Here is a 21,473-nt window from a genome sequence, read left to right as displayed (position 1 = left end):
AGAGTCTGACTTGAGGGATGTTGAAAAGTGCCTTATGCCTTGTATTGTGCCTGTGCATTCTGTTGTAACTGTCGAGGAGTAGTTTTAGGGGAGGGTTTACAGTGGAGTTTAATATTCTGTATATGTAGTAGGCACAATAAAAAGAGTGTATGTCTTGTATATTTAGCAAGTTGAGACTTTTGAAAAGTGGTGGGGTGTGCTGTCTAGAACAGGAGCTGGTTATCACCCGCACACCAGCTTTTTGTTGGATTATTAAGGGTCTAAGGTGGTTGGTTGAGGTTGAGCCCCAGGCACAAATACCATAGGTGAGGTAAGAATATATTAGAGAGTGGTACAGGGTAAGGAGAGTCGTTTGTGGTACACAGTATTGTATCTTGGAAAGGATTCCTACTGATTTGGAAATTTTCTTGGCTATGTGATGGGCATGGGACTGAAATTTAAGATTACAGTCAAGGAGAAGACCTAGAAATTTGCCCTCCGTGTGTCTTGATATAGGGGAACCATTTTTACAGTATGTTGAGTTGGATATTTGAGGTTCTGTTGCCAAACAGCATGAAGTATGTTTTGTCTATGTTGAGAGTGAGTTTGTTGGTCATCATCCAAGCCTATATCTTTACCAGTTCATTGTTTACAGTGTTTCCAAGCACAGCTGGGTCTGAGTGGGAGTAGACATATGTAGTGTCATCTGCGAATAGAACTGGTTGAAGGAGTTGGGATGCATTGGGGAGATCACTGATGTAGATGAGAAAGAGGAGTGGGCCTAGGACACTACCCTGGGGTACTCCTACAGCTACAGGTTGGATAGCGGAGTTGACTCCATTTGCATGTACATACTGGTGTCTGTCGTTAAGATAGGAATATTGGTAGTCAAGAGAATGTCCTCTGATGCCGTAATGATTCAGTACGAGGTTCAAGAGATTGTGGTCAACTGTGTCAAGTGTTTTCGTAGGTCGATAAAGAGCCCAAGAGGATATTCATTTTTATCGAGAGCTGTGTATATTAGGTCAAGCATTTGTATAATAGTGTCATTCAAACTTTTTTTTGGTCAAAACCCAAAATGGCATGGGTTAAGTATATTGTTGGATGTAAGGTAGGAGTAAAGTCGCTTGTGTATTATTTTTTCAAATTTCTTGGATTATTATTATAATCAAAAAGAAGCGCTAAGCCACAAGGGCTACAAATTTCTTGGAGAGTAAGGGCAAGTTTGATATGGGTCTGTAGTTGTTCAAATCAGCTGGATCTCCTCCTTTGTGGATCGGGGTGACCCTTGCTGTCTTGAGTATAGATGGGAAGGTTGAGGATGCTATAGATTTGTTAAACATTGTTGCAATAATGGGTGACAGTTCTGGTGCAGCTTTTTTATATATGAATAGCAGCAAGTTATCTAGATCACCTGATTTGTTCTTTAATGATGAGTGAGACTTCAGTGGGATTAGTTGGAGCTAGAAATAGAGTATGTATTTGGATAGCTGCCAGTGAGGTACTCGCTCGGCTGGGTATTTGAGCTAGGAATTTGACTTTCTAGCTTTGCTCCTATAGTAGAGAAGAAGACATTAAATTTGTTGGCTGTGTCTATAGGTTGCATGTGAGGTTCATCTGGTTTAGACAAGCTTCTCTCTCTATTTCCAGACGGTTTCCTAGAGCCCAAAATTTTGGAGAGGGTTTGCCAGGTACTTTTCATGTCACCTTTTTTTTTTTTAATCAAGTCGGCTGTCTCCCACCGAGGCAGGGTGACCTTTGGAAATATAAACACACATGCAGTTGAATGTGATCCTTTATTGACAACGTTTCGCCCACAAAGTGGGCTTTTTCAAGTCGCAAACAAATCTGTTTGTGACTTGAAAAAGCCCACTGTGTGGGCGAAACGTTGTCAATAAAGGATCACATTAAACTGCATGTGTGTTTATATTTCCACTGTGTCGGTATTTTATACCATTTATTTCCACAGGGTGACCTTTCAATTCGCTAAATCTATTTTCATAATACATTTGCTTTGATTTACGTATTAGTTTTGTGAGTATTGATGTTTATCTTTTAGTAAATTTTTTAGTAATTAAGCATAACCTGAACTGTTTACTGAGTATACCAGGTAAAGTGTATGGTAGGGTTATTAATGAAAAATTAGAGGCAAGACAGAGAGCAGGATTGCAGATGACCAAAGAGGCTTTCGAATGGGTAGGGGATGTGTAGATCAAGTGTTTACATTGAAGCAAATATGTGAACAGTATTTAGATAAAGGTAGGGAAGCTTTCATGGCATTTATGTATTTAGAAAAGGTATATGATAGAGTGGATAGGGGACCAATATGGCAGATTTTGGAAGTGTATGGAATAGGTAGTAATTTACTAAATGCTGTAAAATTTTTGTAAGGATAGCGAGGTTCAGGTTAGGGTGTGTAAGAGGGAGATTACTTCCCAGTAAAAGTAGGTCTAAGACAGGGATGTATAATGTCACCATGGTTGTTTAACATATTTATAAATGGGGTTGTAAAAGAAGTAAATGCTAGGGTGTTGGGGAGAGGGGTGGGATTAAATATTTGGGAATCAAATACAAAATGGGAGTTGACACAGTTACTTTTTGCTGATGATACAGTGCTTTTGGGAGATTCTAAAGAAAAGTTGCAAAGGTCAATGGATAAGCTTGGGAGGGTGTGTCAAGGTATAAAGTTGAAAGTGAACACAGATGAGAGTACGGTGATGAGGGTACCAAACAATTTAGATAAAGAAAAATTGGATATCACATTGGAGGGAGGGAGTATGGAAGAAGTGAATGTTTTCAGATATTGGGGAGCTGACTTGTCAGTGGATGGGTTTATTTAAGGATGAGGTTAACCATAGAACTGATAAAGGAAATAAGGCGAGTGGTGCGTTGAGGTATCTGTGGAGACAGAAAACGTTATCCATGGAAGCAAAGAATGGAATGTGCGAGAGTATAGTGGTACCAACACTTTTATATGGGTGTAAAGCATGGGTTATAAATGCTGCAACGAGGAGGAGGCTGGAGGCAGTGGAGATGATGTGTCTAAGGGCAATGTGTGGTGTAAATATTATACAGAGAATTTGTAGTGTGGAAATTAGGAGGTGTGGCACTACTAAAAGTATTAGTCATAAGGTTGAAGAGAGGTTGTTGAGGTAGTTTTAGAGAGAATGGAACAAAGTAGAATGACTTGGAGAGTGCATAAATCTGTAGGGGAAGGAAGGCAGTTTAGGGGTCGTCCTCAAAAAGGTTGGAGGGAGGGGGTAAAGGAGGTTTTGTGGGAGAGGGGCTTGGACTACCAGCAAGCATGCGCGAGTGTGAATGGAGACGAATGGTTTTTGGGACCTGACAAGCTGTTGAAGTGTGAGCAGGGTAATATTTTGTCAAGGGATTCAGGGAAACCAGTTAGCCGGACTTGAGTCCTGGAAATGGGAAGTACAATGCCTGTACTTTAATGGAGGGGTTAGGATATTGGCAGTGTGGAGGAACATCTAAACTGTCGTATCTGAGCGCCTCTGCAAAGACAGTGATTATGTATGAGTGATGGTGAAAGTGTTGAATGATGAATAAAGTTTTTTTCTTTTCTTTTTGTGTTTTTCTTTTTGGGTCATCCTGCCTTGGCGGGAAGCAGCCAACATGTTAAAAAAAAAAAAATAATAAATATTGTTTTAAAATACAGACCAACATTAATTTCATTGCAGAGAGCAACTTTGGAGCACAAAATACCAATATTTAAAAATTAAATGGGATCTTATGTCTGATGAATATAGAATCTATTAAAAAATTCTTGAGCTCTTATGTTCCAGGTAGATTGATGGCTAAATTTCAATGAAGTTGTCTAAAACACAGCACAATACTACAAAAACAAATATTCAAGAATTTTTTGCAGAGCCAAAACTAAACATCCAACAAACCAGAATATGAACAGTACATGTAATGATGGAATTCAGCTATGTTACAGTGGCTGGAAGATAGGAGTGATAGAGGCCATTCCAGAAATGGTTGGAAGGGCTAAAAGAAAGAGTTTTAGGGGCTTAAGCATCCAGCAAGCTTGTGTAAGTGTGTTAACCTTTCCACTGTCCAGAACCCCAAAATAAATATTGCTCTGTGGCCACTTATAAAAAATCTGAAATGGTAGAGAATCTTTTACTGAAGGTAATTACACCAAAAGTACAAAGTTTGATGAAAAACTTATGGAATTACACAGGTGCAAAGTTAGTGGTCCCATGCAATTTATGAATCAGTGATTTCATCCACTGGGTTCTATTTTAAGCCAATTCCATTGCTCCAATTGACCAAATTCTTAGCTATTTCACTAACATGCCTTCCATTCTATCAATTGAGCACAAGAAACTGCCATTCAACTATTTCAACTACTCCATAAATTAAACAAAAATTAATAAAATAAAATTTAAAAATAGTCCAAAATAAACAATGTAGACATTTCTGACAACATATCCTCTGTTCATTAATTATGCTCACAGGCCTCTCCTATGTTACACTTGCCTTCCATTTTGAAGTCAATCACACAAAAACAGAAGTATTACTCTATTTCTTGGTTCATAAAATATAACCAGAACTGATTGGTTATGGTTTACGGTGTCCTAATAATTGAATGAGACCCATTAAAAACAAATAAAACAGACTGCGTAGTGTAGGGGGGCATTCCTTACCCATCCTCGGGAAAATGAGAAGAAATTTAATACAGCCTCTCCTCACTTAACGACTGAGTTCTGTTCCTAAGACCATGTGGTTTAACGAATTCTTCGCTAAGTGAGGAGCATACTATAATGGTAGTGAGTTTGTGTCAACCATCTTTCATATTGTTTTAATGTCACCTTTGCACCATTTATGACGTTTCTCGTATTTTTTAAATGTTTATACAGAAGTGTACCGTTTATTGAAATAAACAGAACAGAGAAAATCAGCTCTATTTAAGTATGAATGCTGGTCAGACAGCCCGTTGCAAGTCCAAGGCGTCGGTAAACGAGTATGTCACTAAGTGAGGAGAGGTTGTATTTCTGCTATTTTGAGCTCGATTTCAAGCTACTGCCAGTCCTGAAACCAACCAAAATGATCTCTATTTCAGTAGTATGTCTTTCCATTCTATCATATGATATCAAGAAACAGCTACTAAAACATTAACCCCTTGAGGGTCCATGCCATAGATCTACGGCTTTACGTTAAGGGTCCAAACGTCATGAGCTCAGCTCACTCTGGTAAGCTGTGAGCGGTAAATTTTGGTCTTGATATGAGAGAATACATCTATGTGGTATGTGTGCACCACATAAAACAAATCCTGCAGCACATAGTGCATAATGAGAGAAAAAACTAAGGCCGTAATTTTTTATTAAAACAGCGACTTTGCAGTGTTTTTTTGTATATTTTTATAGGTGTATTTGCGATTTCTTGGTCTCACTTGATAGAATGGAAGACATGTTACAGAAATAGAGATGATTTTGATTGGTTTTAGTACTGGAAATGGCTTGAAACCGAGCTCAAAGTAGTGGAAATGTTTAATTTTTGCCGATGTTCAAGAGTAAACAAATGACCTCACACGTCTAATACACGCCTGCTGGTGGGTCTAATATATGTTCACAAATGTGCTGATATTATTTATACAATTATTACAATATTTCGTAACAGTAAATCTTCTATTTTTTGGTTTGAATAAAAATTCATTATGTGAATAAAACAAAATGGAATTCATTAGTAAAGCCTGAAAATGCAACTAAGGAACAGAGGAAATGTTAGTTTAGTGCCAGAAATGCCTGCATTGTTTATTCTGGACCCTATTTTGAAATTGGAGCATTTTGAACTTTGCATTAAATTGGCCAAATCACCAATTTCCGATCACTTTATTTTGTAGTTGAAACAGTTGACTTGGCGAATTCTTGTACTCAATCGATAGAACAGAAGTAATACTAGTGAAATAGCTAAGAATTTGGTCGACTGGAATAATGTAATTGGCCTAAAATGGAAGTCAAAGTCCGCAAAATCGCCGATGCGTAAATATCGCTGACACATCAAAATTCGCGAGAGCATAATTTCGTCAATTTTCCATCAAATTTCGTACTTTTTGTTTTATTACCCTCAGAAAAAGATTCTCTACCATTTCATAAGAAAAAATAACAAAATTATTTTTTTAAAATTCTTAGACACTAATGTACCTTTCGAAATTTGGCCTCTGGACCCTGAAAGGGTTAAGAACCATCCAAGAAAACACCTCACAGTTGCTATTTTACCATACACAAGGTCAAAGTTTTGCTTTCCCCATCATGCACCACATGCGTACAGACCCCTTCTCTCCTATCTAGGCCAAAATTTACAGCTCACGGCTGATCGGAATGAGATGAACTCATGATGCAGAACTACATGAGGGACCCTGGCCTCAATGACCTAGTTCTAAGTGGTGGCCACTGAAAGGGTTAAATAATTGTGAATGGAGACAAGTGAATTTTAATTTATGGTCAAAGTAATCTCTGTGAAGGGATCCAGAAAAACCAGTTAGCCGGACAAGTCCTGGAGGTGGGAAGAGCAGTGCCTGCACTCTGAAGGAGGGGTGTGGATGTTGCAGTCAAAGGGTAATCCAACTGTGATGTCAGCACACTTCTGGAAAGTGGCAGTTGAATGAATAATGGTGAAGGAGTTTTCTTTGGGTCAGCCTGCCTTAGTGGGAGATTGATGATCTTAAAAAAAAAAAAAAAAAATACTGTACATCCCAAATCATCATCTCTACTTCTCCAAGTTAAATTTCCTCAATACAGGAACAATGGCAAAACATTAAGGCATGCCTATAATTACCTTACATCTGACCCATTCAATTTTGGTGCCTATACATTAAAGTCTTACATCCAACCAAACTGCTCCACCATCCAAGCCTTCCCAAACATTTAAATTATCCTTTTCTGAATTCACTTCTAAATAAGTCTCACTTACACCCAAAATACCTGACCTTAAAACACCTACGACTAATATACGTGACCTTCCAACACTTACATCCAATATTCCTGACCTTCCAACACTTACACCTAATACACCTGACCTTCCTACAATTACACCTAATATAAATGACCTTCCAACACTTACACTTAATATACCTGACCTTCCAACACTTACCCTTTAATAAATTATTGCCCTTCATTTTACCTCACCTTGTGTCCCATTTGAAATCACTGCATCTACTCTTGAGATTTCAATCGCTAATACTCTCATTGTTACTATTCATATGAGAAGCAGATTACAAAAAAGAACAAAAAACCTCAAGAGCAAAACCACAAAATATATATTTTACAAAATGACTTCAAAATAGCAACTTCCAAACCGTCTGACCAAATGAAAATATCTCTGCATTTCACAAAAACTGATTCATTATATTCTAATCTAAGATTCTTACTCGAAACTGTTTGAAAAGTCCATTCTCACTCTCTTCATCTGGTTCACCAACATCGCGCTTCTTAGCAACAAAGAAACTGGCAAATTTGTTCTTCAACTTAGCGTTTTGTTTTTGTTTTTCCTCTTCTGCCTGCTTCTTTGCTTCATCTTTTTGCTTTTTCTCTTCATCCTTGCGTTGCTGTTCTTCTTTTTTCTGCCGCTTGGCATTACTGTCCAGGAAAAAAAATCAATGACATTAATGAACTTGTTACTATAACTATTATTTATTTTTTTTTTATTATCACACCGGCCGATTCCCACCAAGGCAGGGTGGCCCGAAAAAGAAAAACTTTCACCATCATTCACTCCATCACTGTCTTGCCAGAAGGGTGCTTTACACTACAGTTTTTAAATTGCAACATTAACACCCCTCCTTCAGAGTGCAGGCACTGTACTTCCCATCTCCAGGACTCAAGTCCGGCCTACCGGTTTCCCTGAACCCCTTCATAAATGTTACTTTGCTCACACTCCAACAGCACGTCAAGTATTAAAAACCATTTGTCTCCATTCACTCCTATCAAACACGCTCACGCATGCCTGCTGGAAGTCCAAGCCCCTCGCACACAAAACCTCCTTTACCCCCTCCCTCCAACCTTTCCAAGGCCGACCCCTACCCCGCCTTCCTTCCACCACAGACTGATACACTCTTGAAGTCACTCTGTTTTGCTCCATTCTCTCTACATGTTCAAACCACCTCAACAACCCTTCCTCAGCCCTCTGGACAACAGTTTTGGTAATCACGCACCTCCTCCTAACTTCCAAACTACGAATTCTCTGCATTATATTCACACCACACATTGCCCTCAGACATGACATCTCCACTACCTCCAGCCTTCTCCTCACTGCAACATTCATCACCCATGCTTCACACCCATATAAGAGCGTTGGTAAAACTATACTCTCATACATTCCCCTTTTTGCCTCCAAGGACAAAGTTCTTTGTCTCCACAGACTCCTAAGTGCACCACTCACCCTTTTCCCCTCATCAATTCTACGATTCACCTCATCTTTCATAGACCCATCCGCTGACACGTCCACTCCCAAATATCTGAATACATTCACCTCCTCCATACTCTCTCCCTCCAATCTGATATCCAATCTTTCATCACCTAATCTTTTTGTTATCCTCATAACCTTACTCTTTCCTGTATTCACTTTTAATTTTCTTCTTTTGCCCACCCTACCAAATTCATCCACCAATCTCTGCAACTTCTCTTCAGAATCTCCCAAGAGCACAGTATCATCAGCAAAGAGCAACTGTGACAACTCCCACTTTATGTGTGATTCTTTATCTTTTAACTCCACGCCTCTTGCCAAGACCCTCGCATTTACTTCTCTTACAACCCCATCTATAAATATATTAAACAACCACGGTGACATCACACATCCTTGTCTAAGGCCTACTTTTACTGGGAAATAATTTCCCTTTCCTACATACTCTAACTTGAGCCTCACTATCCTCGTAAAAACTCTTCACTGCTTTCAGTAACCTACCTCCTACACCATACACCTGCAACATCTGCCACATTGCCCCCCTATCCACCCTGTCATACACCTTTTCCAAATCAATAAATGCCACAAAGACCTCTTTAGCCTTATCTAAATACTGTTCACTTATATGTTTCACTGTAAACACCTGGTCCACACACCCCCTACCTTTCCTAAAGCCTCCTTGTTCATCTGCTACCCTACTCTCCGTCTTACTCTTAATTCTTTCAATAATAACTCTATCATACACTTTACCAGGTATACTCAACAGACTTATCCCCCTATAATTTTTGCACTCTTTTTTGTCCCCTTTGCCTTTACTATAACTGTTGTCATTAAAAAACAGAAAACTAGTCACTAGTATTTGTTAGGAATTTCAAAATACAGAAAAAATTAAATGTAGTGTACTGTGTTTTATACCTGCTTTTATTTTACTCTATATTGATCTGTATTTTAGCTCCACTACAGATTACAAGACACCAGATATATACATGAACAGAACATTGCCATGCATCAAACAGGAATTTATTTTTGCATGCATGATCATGAACAGGGAGGAAATAAGCACTAATTACACATATAAGGAGCCTCTGTCTTATAACAATGCAAGTTTCAGGTCACATCAGACACTATAAACAGCTAATCCTGTAATCACAAATAGGTAACTGCAAATACATAAACATGTAGAGTGCATAAGCAATCATTTTCCTCAATACTCACTCTTTCATTCTTTCTTTTTCTTCCTTTTGCTTCTGTCTTTCTTCTTCCTTTTCTTTTCTTATTCTTTCCTTTTCAGCTATTTCCTCCTGTTTCTTTTTCTCTCTTTCCTGTTTTTTCCTTTCTCTCTCTTCCGTTTTTAACCGTCTCTCTGCTTCTCTCTCTCTTTGCTTTGGAGTTAACTTCTTTAGTTTACCAATTTTAAGCTTAGGCTTGGAGATCAGATGTTCTGCAGATGGGCCTAACACACCTGAATCACAGTCGACACTAGAATCGGATACTTTCCCAGTAGCGTCTACATTTTCACTGGAATCCATATCCGAGTCATTTCCCTTTTCATTTGTCTCATCAACTGATTCATTCATGCATTTTTGATTGGCCTTTTCTTCCTCCTCATTCATCAAATCATCTTCCTTTATTTCAACTTTTTCCTTATTTTCACCTTGAGAATTACTTTTCCCTGTTGGGTCTTTTGTTGGACATTTCATCATGCTTAAATAACTAGTTATCTTTTTTGTTTGATCTTTTTTAAGTGGCATTCTTGTAACTTTTCCACTTTTAGTGTTCTCAAATTTGTGTATTTTTGATAATTTTTTTTCCATGTTATCACTTTTTCTTCTTTCAGCCTCAGTTTTCTCATTTTTTTTCATATGATTTTCTTTCACTTCTCCAATCTTATTTTCATCAACTTCACAGCTTGTTTCATCAATATCAGTGCCTTCTTTCCTTACACCCTCTTGAATCTTTAATTTTGTGTTTACTTCCTCTTCTACAGCCTTTACCACTTCTTCCTTCATGTCTTCTATCTTCTCACTTTCTTTTTCAAGCTCTTCCATTTCACAGTCTACATCCTCCATTTGTTTCTTTTCCCTTATCCTGAACTCCTCAGATTCCATCGTATCTCCCACTTTTCCTATCTTTACCACAGTGTCTAGACTTGCTGCCTCTTCCCTGTCTTGTTTGACATTACCCACAGATTCGTTACTTTCTTTCTTATTCCTATTCTGCTCTGCATTCAGTTTTATTTGATCTTTTTCCCCTTTGCTTTCATCTTCCTCTTGTTGCTTGTCTTCATGCTTACCCTCTTTTAGCATGCTGTCTGCACTTTTCCCCAGTTCAACTTTAGGTTCCTCTTTTTCAACCTCATTCACTTTTGGCTCTTCTTTCTTCACATCCTCCTCCTCACCCTTAGTCTTTATTACATTTTCCACATCAGTCTCTTCCTGCTTTCCTTCTTTTCCCACTATATCTTCATGCTGTACCTCTTTCTGCATTTTATATTTATCAGTCTCAGACTCCATCACATCCCCCCCTTTCTTAATTTTTTGTTCTTCCTCTTTCACCTCATCCTGATCTTGCTTTCTTTCTGGTTTCTCATTTTCCATCTCGTTGTTCTGCTCACCTTTCCTCACTTCGAGTTTCTTACATTCTCTATCAGTCTTTTCGTTCTTTTCTTTACTCAATTTTGGAACAAACTTTTCACCTTCATTTAGGTTTTTGCTCTCATCGTCAGGTATCTCTTTTTCCACTCTTTCTTCCTGTTTTTCTTTTACTTCTGATTTCCCAATATCCTCATTTTCTGTTTCTTTCATTTCTTTCTCATTTCTAACATCATTCAAATTATCATCTTCACTTTTCTTTAACTGCTTTTCAAAAGAATCTAAGTGCATTCCATCTGTTTTTACCTTTTTCAGTTGAATTTTTCTCTTATTCCCTCTTCCTACAATTGCATCTTTCTTTCCAGGTTTCAATACAATCTTTTTTTTCCTATCTCTGATAAGCTTTTTTGTATCAGTTCTGGAGACTAACTTTTTTTTACTACTATCTATCTCTCCAGTTACTTTTTCCAAGCTCTTATCTTCATTATCATCTTTAGTTGCTTTATTTACATTATTCACAATGAAAATGTCTTCTTTAGTACCATCACTATCATGATCAGCATTTTTATTTAACTTGTCTTGCCCTTCTTTTCTGTCATTAATTTCAATCTCCTCACTTTCATATAATGCAGTGCTTCCAGGTTTGCCTTTCAGCTCCACACACATCTCAGCCTCACTCTTCATCATTTCTTCAGTTTCTAAATCTTCCTCATCCAAGGGGTCCTCAGTAGAAGTGGATATCTCTGCTTGCTGAGTGGGCTCCTTTCCAATAAAAACAGAAAGCAATGTTTGGGCCTTCTCAAGTGGCTTCTTTTTAGCTCTGGGTACTTCCACTTCATCATCCACACTGGAACTTACTTCCTCATCTGATGTCATTTGACAACTGGAAAAATATATGCCTTTGTTATCATGGAAATAATTGTAAATGACATTTGCAAACACCTGTAAAAGAAACTACAGTCAACCTAAATTCGAGAGAGAATGTAAAACAAAATTAAAACTGAAAATAGAAAAGAGCGCAGTGATGAGAATAAAAAAAGATCATCAGACTGCAGGGAGGACGTATAGAGGAAGGGAATTTTTTTTAACACACTGGCTGTCTCTCACAGAGGTAGGGTGACCTGAAAAAAAAGAGAAACACTTTCATCATCCTTCACTATCATCATTTTTCCAGAAGCATGTTGACATTACAGCTCAGATACCTTTACAAACCGCAATATTCCCCACCCCACCTTCAGAATGCAGGCACTATACTTCCCACCTCCAGAACTCAAGTCTGGCTAACTGATTTCCCTAAATCCCATCATAAGAGTTTCCTTATTCACACTCCAACAGTATGTAAAGTCATAAAAAATCACCTGGCCCCTACTCACTTCAATTTGACATGCTCACACATTCCTGGTGGATGTCCAAGTTTCTCACTAATAAAACCACCTTTACCCCCCCCCTCTAACCTTTCCTAGGATGACCCTTACCCTGCCCACCCTCCACTAGAGTTATTCACCCTTTAAGTTATCCTATTTTTGAACGTACATTACTCACATTTGCAAATGAACACATCGGCAGATGGGTCCATGAAAGACAAAGGAAAAAAAGTAGGAGGTGTGTTGAGGCATCTGTGTAAAGTTCATCTATGGAGGCAAAAAGTAATATACAATAGAGCAGTACCAATACTTGCTTTGGTGTGAGGTATGGATGGGCTTTAAATGTTGAAGGAAGGAGGATGGAAGAAGTGGAGGAATCATGTTTGAGAGCAATGTGTGGCAGGAAATTTGAACCTAGAAATTAGAAGGAAGGATGGAGTATAATAGGATTAATAAATATGGAGTAGAAGGAAGAAGGGATAGGGGCCATCCAAGGAAGGGTTACTTTCAGTTGCTTGAAGAGGTCACTGCCCCCTGGGGCCTGATCCCAGATCAGGACTGGCCCCTAGGGCCTGATTCCAGGCAGCAGTGACCTTTTGAAGTGACTGCAAGTAACCCTTCCTTGGATGGCCCCTACCTCTCCTTCCTTCTACTCCATACATATTTATAAATCCTATTATGCTCCATCCTTGCTAAATGCCCAAACCACCTCAACAGTCCCTCCTCAGCCATCTTGAATTATATCTTTAGCAAGACCACACTGCCTTCTAATTTCTAGGCTCAAATTTCCTGCCACACATTGCTCTCAAACATGATTCCTCCACTTCTTCCATCCTCCTTCCTTCAACATTTAAAGCTAATCCATACCTCATAGCAAAGGAGTAAAGGAATTTTCAAGTGCTAGTTCATCCAGCAGGCTTGTATGAGCATGCTAGAGCAGATCAAATGAAGGTGAGTAGTTTTTATGGTATGATGTGCTATTGGACAGAGCACAGTAACATTTATGAAGGGATTCAGGGAAAAACCAGTTAGCCAAAATAGTCTCTGAGGTAAAAAGTACAGTCTACACTCTGAAGCAGGGTTGGGGATAGTGCACTTCAAAAGGTCATTTGATCTGTGTTGTCTGCACACTTCTAGCAAGACAGCTAATGAATAAATGATAATGAATGCTTTTCTTCTTTTTCAGGTCACTCCACCTCAGTTTAACTTGCATGTTTAAGAAACTGCCTCGTTTCCCTCACATTATATAAATCTAAGCATATACAATATTTATGTGCTGTTCTCATATAGTACATGCATAAATGTTAAATATACAATATTTATGTGCTGTTCTCATATAGTACATGCATAAATGTTAAATAAACAATGTAAATCTTACCTCAATTTGTCTAATTTATTATTATGCCCATGGTGAGTTGACCCTTTTTCTTTTAAAGTGATTCGACCCCTTTTCCTGTTCTTTTTGGTATTATCTTCTTTTTCATTGGTAGTTTTCCCTTTAATAAGCTTCTTGCCTGACTTGGGGACCTTACGACTGTTAACAGACGAAAGGGCTACTTGCCTGTTTTCATTACGAGGAGTTTTGGGGAACTTCATTGGAATACATGAATCTGATAACCTACGTTTTTTTTGGTTGGGAGAGTTTTTTATCTTCTGTGGGGTCTTGGAATCCAAGAGGGAAAATGGTAAACGACCTGAAAACAAGAAAGTCAATTACCAAAAAAGCAACATTACATCTGAGTAGAAAATTACCAAAATTTCTTTATATCAAAATGTATAAAATGCAAATAATTTTTAATTCTTAACACGAGGAAAATTATGGCGTAAATATACTTACTCTGCTTCAATGTCTTCATTAAAGGGCTACTAGCCTTCACCTCACCAACTGAAAATAGTGATATATATTAAACTCACTGCTGTATAACCAAGAACTTGGACAACAAAAATCTTGAACATTTCAAATTTGCCAATAATCCCTTTTCATTTCTATGGTGTGTGATTATGTACAGTGGACCCTTGGTTTTCGTGTTTAATCCGTTCCAGAGCCATCGCCAAAACCGAAACCATTTTCCCCATAAGAAATATGTAATGTAAATGGAATTAATCCATTCCAGACACCCAGAAGTATCAACAAAAAAAATTTTTTTTACCTTAAATATACATTTACATGAACAAAAGAATGAATATTAAACATGACACTTACCTTTATTGAAGGCTGTTGTTGCTGCTGGAAGAAAGGCAGGGAGGAAGGGGGAGGGAAGATAGGTTATTGTTTGGAAGGGGAATCCCCCTCCATAAGGACTCTAGGTACCAAGTCCTTATCTGGGGTCACTTCCCTCCTTTGTTTTTTACTGTCACTAGTACCAGCTTGAGAGTCATTGGACCCCTGTCGCACAAAATACCTGTCCAGAAAGGTCTGTTTCTGGCGTCTCTTAAGAGTTGCCTAAAATGGGACATGGCATTGTCATTGTAAGTCACCAGCACGGATTGCAACAGCAGACACATTCATCACCTTCAAAACTACCATCAGAAAACATCTTATCTCCCTGATACACCCTGTCAACTAATTACACGAATACCACCTGGTGGTTCACACTTACACTCACTCATCCATTTGACCATAAACAGAAATATCAATCTCAATCTCAAAATAATGAATCTTAACTAGTCATAAGTTGGCCTGTGATACTCCAATACTGAAACTGTATAGAGCCAAAACAAAAGCATTCACATTGCTAAACTCACAAACTAGTATTTAGTCACATAGCCATAATACCAACTTACCTCATAATTTTGTAATATTTTAAACTTAAGATTTAATCTAAGTCTGCCCGAAATGCCTAGCCATGCTAGGTGTTCTAGTGGTACACTCTGTAATTATTATTTTACTACATGTATACCACACAATAACCAAATTATGTAAACTCAGCATTGTAATCCTTATAGAGAATAAACTTTGGATTTGAATTTCTCAGGGTGATGTTCCTCCACAAATGAATGCACTTTAGTCCACATTGCACAAATCTCCTTAATCTTTGAAGAAGGCACCTTCTTCCACCTCTCTTCCTCCTCTGCAGCAATTTCCTCAGCTGTGGCCTGTTGCTGCTGCAGATGAAGCTCTTGCAACTCATCAATGGTTAGCTCTTTATTGTGGTCCTCCACCAACTCTTCCACGTCCTCCAAACTCAAATCCAACCCCATGGAATTCCCCAATGCCACAATTGATTGCACAACAGGTGTAGGGTCGACAGGGTCAGCCTCAAGCCCTTCGAAATCCTTCTTTTGGACACAATCTGGCCACAATTTTCTCCAAGCAGAGTTCATTGTCCTGGAAGTCACTCCCTGCCAAGCCTTATCTATAAGGCCTATGCAGTGGAAGATACTGAAGTGATTCTTCCAGAACTCTCTTAGGGTCAATTCAGAGTTTGAGGTTATGTCAAAGCACCTTTGAAACATTGCTTTGGTGTATAGTTTTTTTGAAGTTTGCAATGGTCTGCTGATCCATGGGCTAGAGGAGAGGAGTGGTGTTAGGAGGCAAAAACTTCACTGTTACAAAACTGAATTCCTCAGACAATTGGTCTTCCAAAGTCTGGAGGATGAGCAAGAGCATTGTCCATTCACAGGAGGCACTGGAGTGGCAATTTCTTATTCAGGAGGTATTTTTTCACACTGGGGCCAAACACTTCATTAAACCATTCCAGATAATTTCCCTTCTGACCCATGCCCAACTGTTTGACTTCCACATCACACACAATTTACTCTTGACAACACTGTTATTCTTGAACACTGGGATTTTCAGAGTGATACACCAGTAAAGGCTTCACTTCGAAATCCCCACTAGCATTACCACACAACCAGATAGTTAGCCTGTCTTTCAAAGGCTTGTGTCCTGGGAGTGCCTTTTCCTCCTGCGTGATGTAGGTCCTCTTTGGCATTTTCTTCCAAAAGAGGCCTGTTTCGTCACAATTGAACACTTGTTGGGGTTGGAATTTTTCACACTTTACATAACATTTGAATTCCCGCACAAATTTTTCAGCCGCTTGTTTGTCTGGACTGGCAGCCTCACCATGCCTTACAACACTGTGTACGCCACTTCGCTTCTTGAAATTTTCGGACCAGCCTTTGCTGGCCTTGAATTCACTTTCATCACCACTTGTTTCAGGCAGTTTCTTTACGAGGTCCTCATGCAACTGCCTTGCCTTTTCACAAATAATGGACTGCACAACACTATCTCCTGCTAACTCTTCTCTCTGATCCACACCAACAACAATTTCTCCACTTCAATTGTTTGGGTTTCTGTTTGGTTACTGCATTCACCCCTTTCACAACATCAGCTTCCATGATTTCTTTTCTCTGTCACAATGGAGCTGATTGTTGATGGCGACTTCCCGTACATCCTGCCGAGTTCAGCAATGTGTATGCCACTATCATATTTTCTTAGGATTTCTTTTTTCAGTTCTATGGTGTTCCTCACTTTCTTTACCAAAGCAGTGGCACTAGGAGCTTTCTTTGGGGCCATGGTCGCTTATTTAGCAGTCACACACGATAAACAAGTGGCAAAAACAGTGATTATGAAATGTTTCGTATGACCTAGCAGGGTATGTTCACTGACCGAGAAACAACACTACATTGGCTGAGAATGCGTGCAGGAGCTGGCTTTGTCTGCACGCTGGGGACTGGACAGGTTCCGTACGATCGACGAAAACGGAGGTAAATGACGAAAACTAAAGTAAAAAATCAACGAAAAAAGTCGTCGAAAACCAAAATCAGCGATAACCAAGATCAACAAAAACCAAGGGTACACTGTATTTGTATTTAGAGATGCAGAGTTATGGTGCTAGTGGGACTCCGGCTTCTGTGTTAAATTAGTTTAACCGTTAGATGAAACGGTATACAGCATTAATAAGTAGGAAGTTATGCAAGTTGCAGAAGAGGAATTTATTCAAACAATTATATACAATTTGTCATGAAACAGTCTTAATGAAAGCTTGTTCTGCAACTTGTGTCTGTCTTCATATATGAAGTTCAGCTGTTGACTATCATTTCTTGGATCCCATTCCAGCATTCTATCACTGTGCAGTTATGGTAGTAAGATATATTTTCATTCCATTGGCATCATTTCCCCCCTTATCCTGCGGTTTATAACTGTGGTCTGTTGTTCTCCCTATCAAGTGCTAAAAAACTGTGTATGTCAGTGGGGTTCAAAGACCCTCAAGAAAACACACTACCTCCCATTCACACAAATACAGATTTGATGCTACAATTCATGTAGTATTTATATTCATGTATGCTTACTTTGCCACATCACATCCCATTTGTGGCAAACAACCATCAAGACAATTCTCACTAGGGAACCCCTGACCTTGTCAGCCAAACCAGTTCCCCTCAAATAGATTTAAATTTTTTAATCACTTACTTCATACACATGCCTCAAATTCCTGCTCTGTGCCAGCTACATTTGGCCATTAATTGTTCATTTGGCTCATGTGAGGTACAGAAAGTAGAAATTGTAGAATTGCAAAAGGAAAAAGGAATACAGCTGAACCTTGGTACTTGAGCTTAATTTATTCCAGAAGGCTGTTCGAGTGCCAATCCATTCAAGTATCGAACGAATGCTTCCCAACCAATTTTCTTTTTGGTTGGCTGTTATCACTAATCTCCGTAGGCCCCATGGTGACTTATTTATACAAATACATGTAATATAAAAAAACACCAAAAAATGCGAAGAAACACAAAACAGTTCACAGCAAAGTTCTGGCAGGTCGTGTTTGTTTGGTCGAGGTCTGAGCTTTGTTCGAGTAGGGAGCAGTTTGAGTGCTGAGGTGCCACTGTACATGTATTAAAGAAGGGAAGGGGATGAATAGACTGTTTACATTACAGTACTGTATACAAGTGAGCAACATGGTATTTAGACACAAAGGGAATTACTGGTTGCATTTATGAATTTTGGAAAGACATAACAGGGTGCACAGTCATGACTGAATGATACTAAATTTTATGCCGACACAGATACTCAATTTCAGGCCATTACTAACACCATCTGAATTAACCAATACCCACCAACACCATCCAAATTAGCCAATACCCACCAACACCTAAGCTGATACTTTGGCACATGCCTATTGCATGGTCCAATAACATGGAAGGGCCCTACAGTGTGATTTACATTTTATAAAGTGTTGTTAAGTACAAAGAAAGCCACTAACATGCCGAGGCATTTCAGGCATACTAATCCTAATGCTTACGAAGTACTTAAAATTAGACATAGGTTATAGAGTGGTAAACTTCAATTATTATTTTACCTTATTACTAAACAAAGGTAGCCAAAAAATTGTAATAAGATTTATAGTAGTGAGGTAATACAAAACATATAACAGTATTAAAATTAGTATAATTTACAATGATACAACAGTACAATTTTAAGCATGTATGTACAGTGGACCCCCGGTTAACGATATTTTTTCACTCCATAAGTATGTTCAGGTGCCAGTACTGACCGAATTTATTCCCATAAGGAATATTGTGAAGTAGATTATTCCTTTCAGACCCCCAAACATACACGTACAAACGCACTTACATAAATACACTTACATAATTGGTCGCATTTGGAGGTAATCGTTATGCGGGGGTCCACTGTATTAATGTTTTAAATTAATTAAGCAGTCATAAATTTTGGGGGATTTTTTGAGTCGTTTCAAACTGGATGAATGAGAATTTGGATTTGAGTAGGATACTGCAAACAGAACAGGTTTAAGTAATTGAGATGCATTGGGAAGATCATTGACAAATTAGAGGAAAAGCAAAGGGCAAGAATACTGTCCTGAGGCACCCTATGTAAACAGGCTGAATTGATAAGGTTATGCCTTTGATGGAGATATATCAGTGCCTGTTATGGTAGGATTTTAGGTATGGTATCTTTGATACCATAATGTTCTAGAGTAAGATGCAGAATGTTGTAGGCTACTGTACCGACAACATTTCTAAAATCTATGAAGAGGCCCAGTGGATATTCATTACTGTATTTTCAAGAACTGCATCAAGTACTTCATCAGGGAGCACCAAACCCATAGGGGTCATACAGCTCTTGGAGGAATGTAAGGCATTCAGGTCCAATTCCTTAGATCAAAAACCTCTCACCAGCAAATTAGACAAATACAAGTTAGAATGGGCAAGTGTCAATAGGACTTCCCTAGTACGAGTTGATCACATTTGTTAGTTTATTCCAACCTAGGTAGGTCCCTTGATGCTGGTGATGGGCTACTGATCTAATTATTATTATTATAATTAAAAAGAAGCATTAAACCTACAAGGGTCATACAGAGTAGGATATTGATCTAAGGAATTGTAACTGTGCTCCCTTTCCTTGGATGGAGCCTAAGTACCTCCCATTTCTGTAGATATTGTATGGTCCTTAAAGATTTAACACTTTATCCATGAATGTAATAATAAGAATGTTATGCTATGCCAGTTAAATCTGTATGAATCATCAGTATGACCATAAAATTAAGCAATTATACCCACTGTATGAAGTAATGCCTCTAAAACCATATGTATTAATCCTAAATATTATTATAATACACCTAGTTCAGTGCTCTTCTGCTTTTACTGAAAAGTATATTACAATAATGGTCAGCATTAAACCCGACAGAATGTAAGGTTATTCGGTATACACAGTTACATTGATTATCATACATAGCAGTATAACCCAAATTATTATTATAATCATGGGGGCTAAACCCGTAGGATTATACAGTGGCTGTGGGGAGGGATGGAGGGCATTCAGGCTCAATTCAGGGAACTAGAGCACAGATCCAATTCCCTAGATCAAGAGCATCTCACCAGCATCAAGGAACTTCCCTTGAGGGGTACCATAAGCTAAAAAAGTAAGATAATGACTTATTTCCATTGAGGCCCTTGTGATAATTATTATTATTTATATTTAAAAATTAAGAACAGGTAAGTACCTTAACTATGTAAAAGCAGTTACGATAAAAGAATATACCAGGAGGGAGAGAGAGAATTTTCATACACGAAATCACCCTCTTCCCATTCTGTAGCTTTATTCATGAGATACATTTTGGTTCTCTTCTTGAACTGGCTCATGCTATGAAAGCTTTGACATGTGCATGTAGTCTATTCTTCTTTTATTGCCGTATATTATTATAATCAGAAAGAAGCGCTAAACCAATTATTGCCGTATAGGAAAATCTTTCAAGCCTGACCATTAAGTATTGCAAAGTACATTACCTGATAATTCACTTTCATAAAAAAATAAAGATGTTTGGTAAATTATTAGTTATCTAATTCTAAATACGCGAGATGAAACTTCAAAAATTTAAAAAAAAAAAAAAAAAAAAGGGCATGAATTACAAACGGTGTTGACATCTTAGCACAGCTGCAAGTGGTCAACACTCCAAACTTATATTTTACAAAGTTTCCTGAAATGAACCATATTTAGTTGGCGCTTTACACAGTATATAATGGGTTGCATTCTTACCGATCTCACAATCATTATCCATTGTTTAGAGTTGGTCTATCACAGAGAAAACGTCAAAACAGATCTAGCAAGACTGAACCTGGCGCGCCAGACCCTCCACCTCCCCTGAAATCTGCAGCGTTGCCAACACGCCTGGCTCCTCCTGCTACTTTGCTAAATGTAGCGCTAACTTACCAATCATTTTCTTTCTATTTTCAGTGATCACTAACACTCCAAGGTCCCGAGGGCCTCTGGGAAAAATAGAGACCATACATACCGATGTATATCACTCTTTTCCTTTTCAGTTGTATGACCCTTACGGATTTAACACTTAATTTCATTAAAATAATATTTCTTTTAACCTCTGAAGGGGGGTTTCTTGACCCTGGTGAGGGGCTCTTGATCCAAGAAATGGAACCTGACCTCCACTTCCTTCGATCGAACCTGGTTTTCTCCCTTTCCCTCATGTACTGTATGACATCAACGGGTTTAGCGCTCCCCATAAATATAATAATAATAATAATTAACTTTATTATAACTTTGATCGATAAAGGTTGCTCTTGTTGTTATTCAAAATGTAAATACGTTTTAATCTAGAAACACATCTAGTGCAAAACTTCTCTTCCAATCTCTTTCTTT

The 21,473-nt window shown here is 38.4% G+C and overlaps 1 protein-coding gene across 3 annotated transcripts in view; it reads right to left on the bottom strand.

The window, feature by feature from the left end:
* LOC128692593 (chromatin assembly factor 1 subunit A) overlaps positions 1-20,971 on the bottom strand; it is a 94,550-nt gene extending 73,579 nt beyond the window's left edge. For 2 of the 3 annotated variants that reach the window (XM_070089833.1, XM_070089834.1), the window contains exons 1-5: positions 20,856-20,971; positions 14,196-14,243; positions 13,737-14,052; positions 9,619-11,877; positions 7,373-7,580 (exon numbers count right to left, since the gene is read on the bottom strand). In XM_070089833.1, the coding sequence (XP_069945934.1) occupies positions 7,373-7,580; positions 9,619-11,877; positions 13,737-14,052; positions 14,196-14,243; positions 20,856-20,877 (2,853 nt within the window). In that variant the 5' untranslated portion in view covers positions 20,878-20,971. Of the gene's footprint in view, positions 1-7,372; positions 7,581-9,618; positions 11,878-13,736; positions 14,053-14,195; positions 14,244-20,322; positions 20,346-20,855 lie in introns of those variants that run through there. The other variant, XM_070089835.1, reaches the window with a different exon arrangement.
* Positions 20,972-21,473: the final 502 nt, after the last annotated feature.

Source organism: Cherax quadricarinatus, chromosome 30, assembly GCF_038502225.1.
Source record: "Cherax quadricarinatus isolate ZL_2023a chromosome 30, ASM3850222v1, whole genome shotgun sequence".
Lineage (NCBI taxonomy): Eukaryota > Metazoa > Arthropoda > Malacostraca > Decapoda > Parastacidae > Cherax > Cherax quadricarinatus.
Note: the sequence above shows the minus strand (reverse complement) of the source record. Positions and strands in the feature narration are given on the sequence as shown.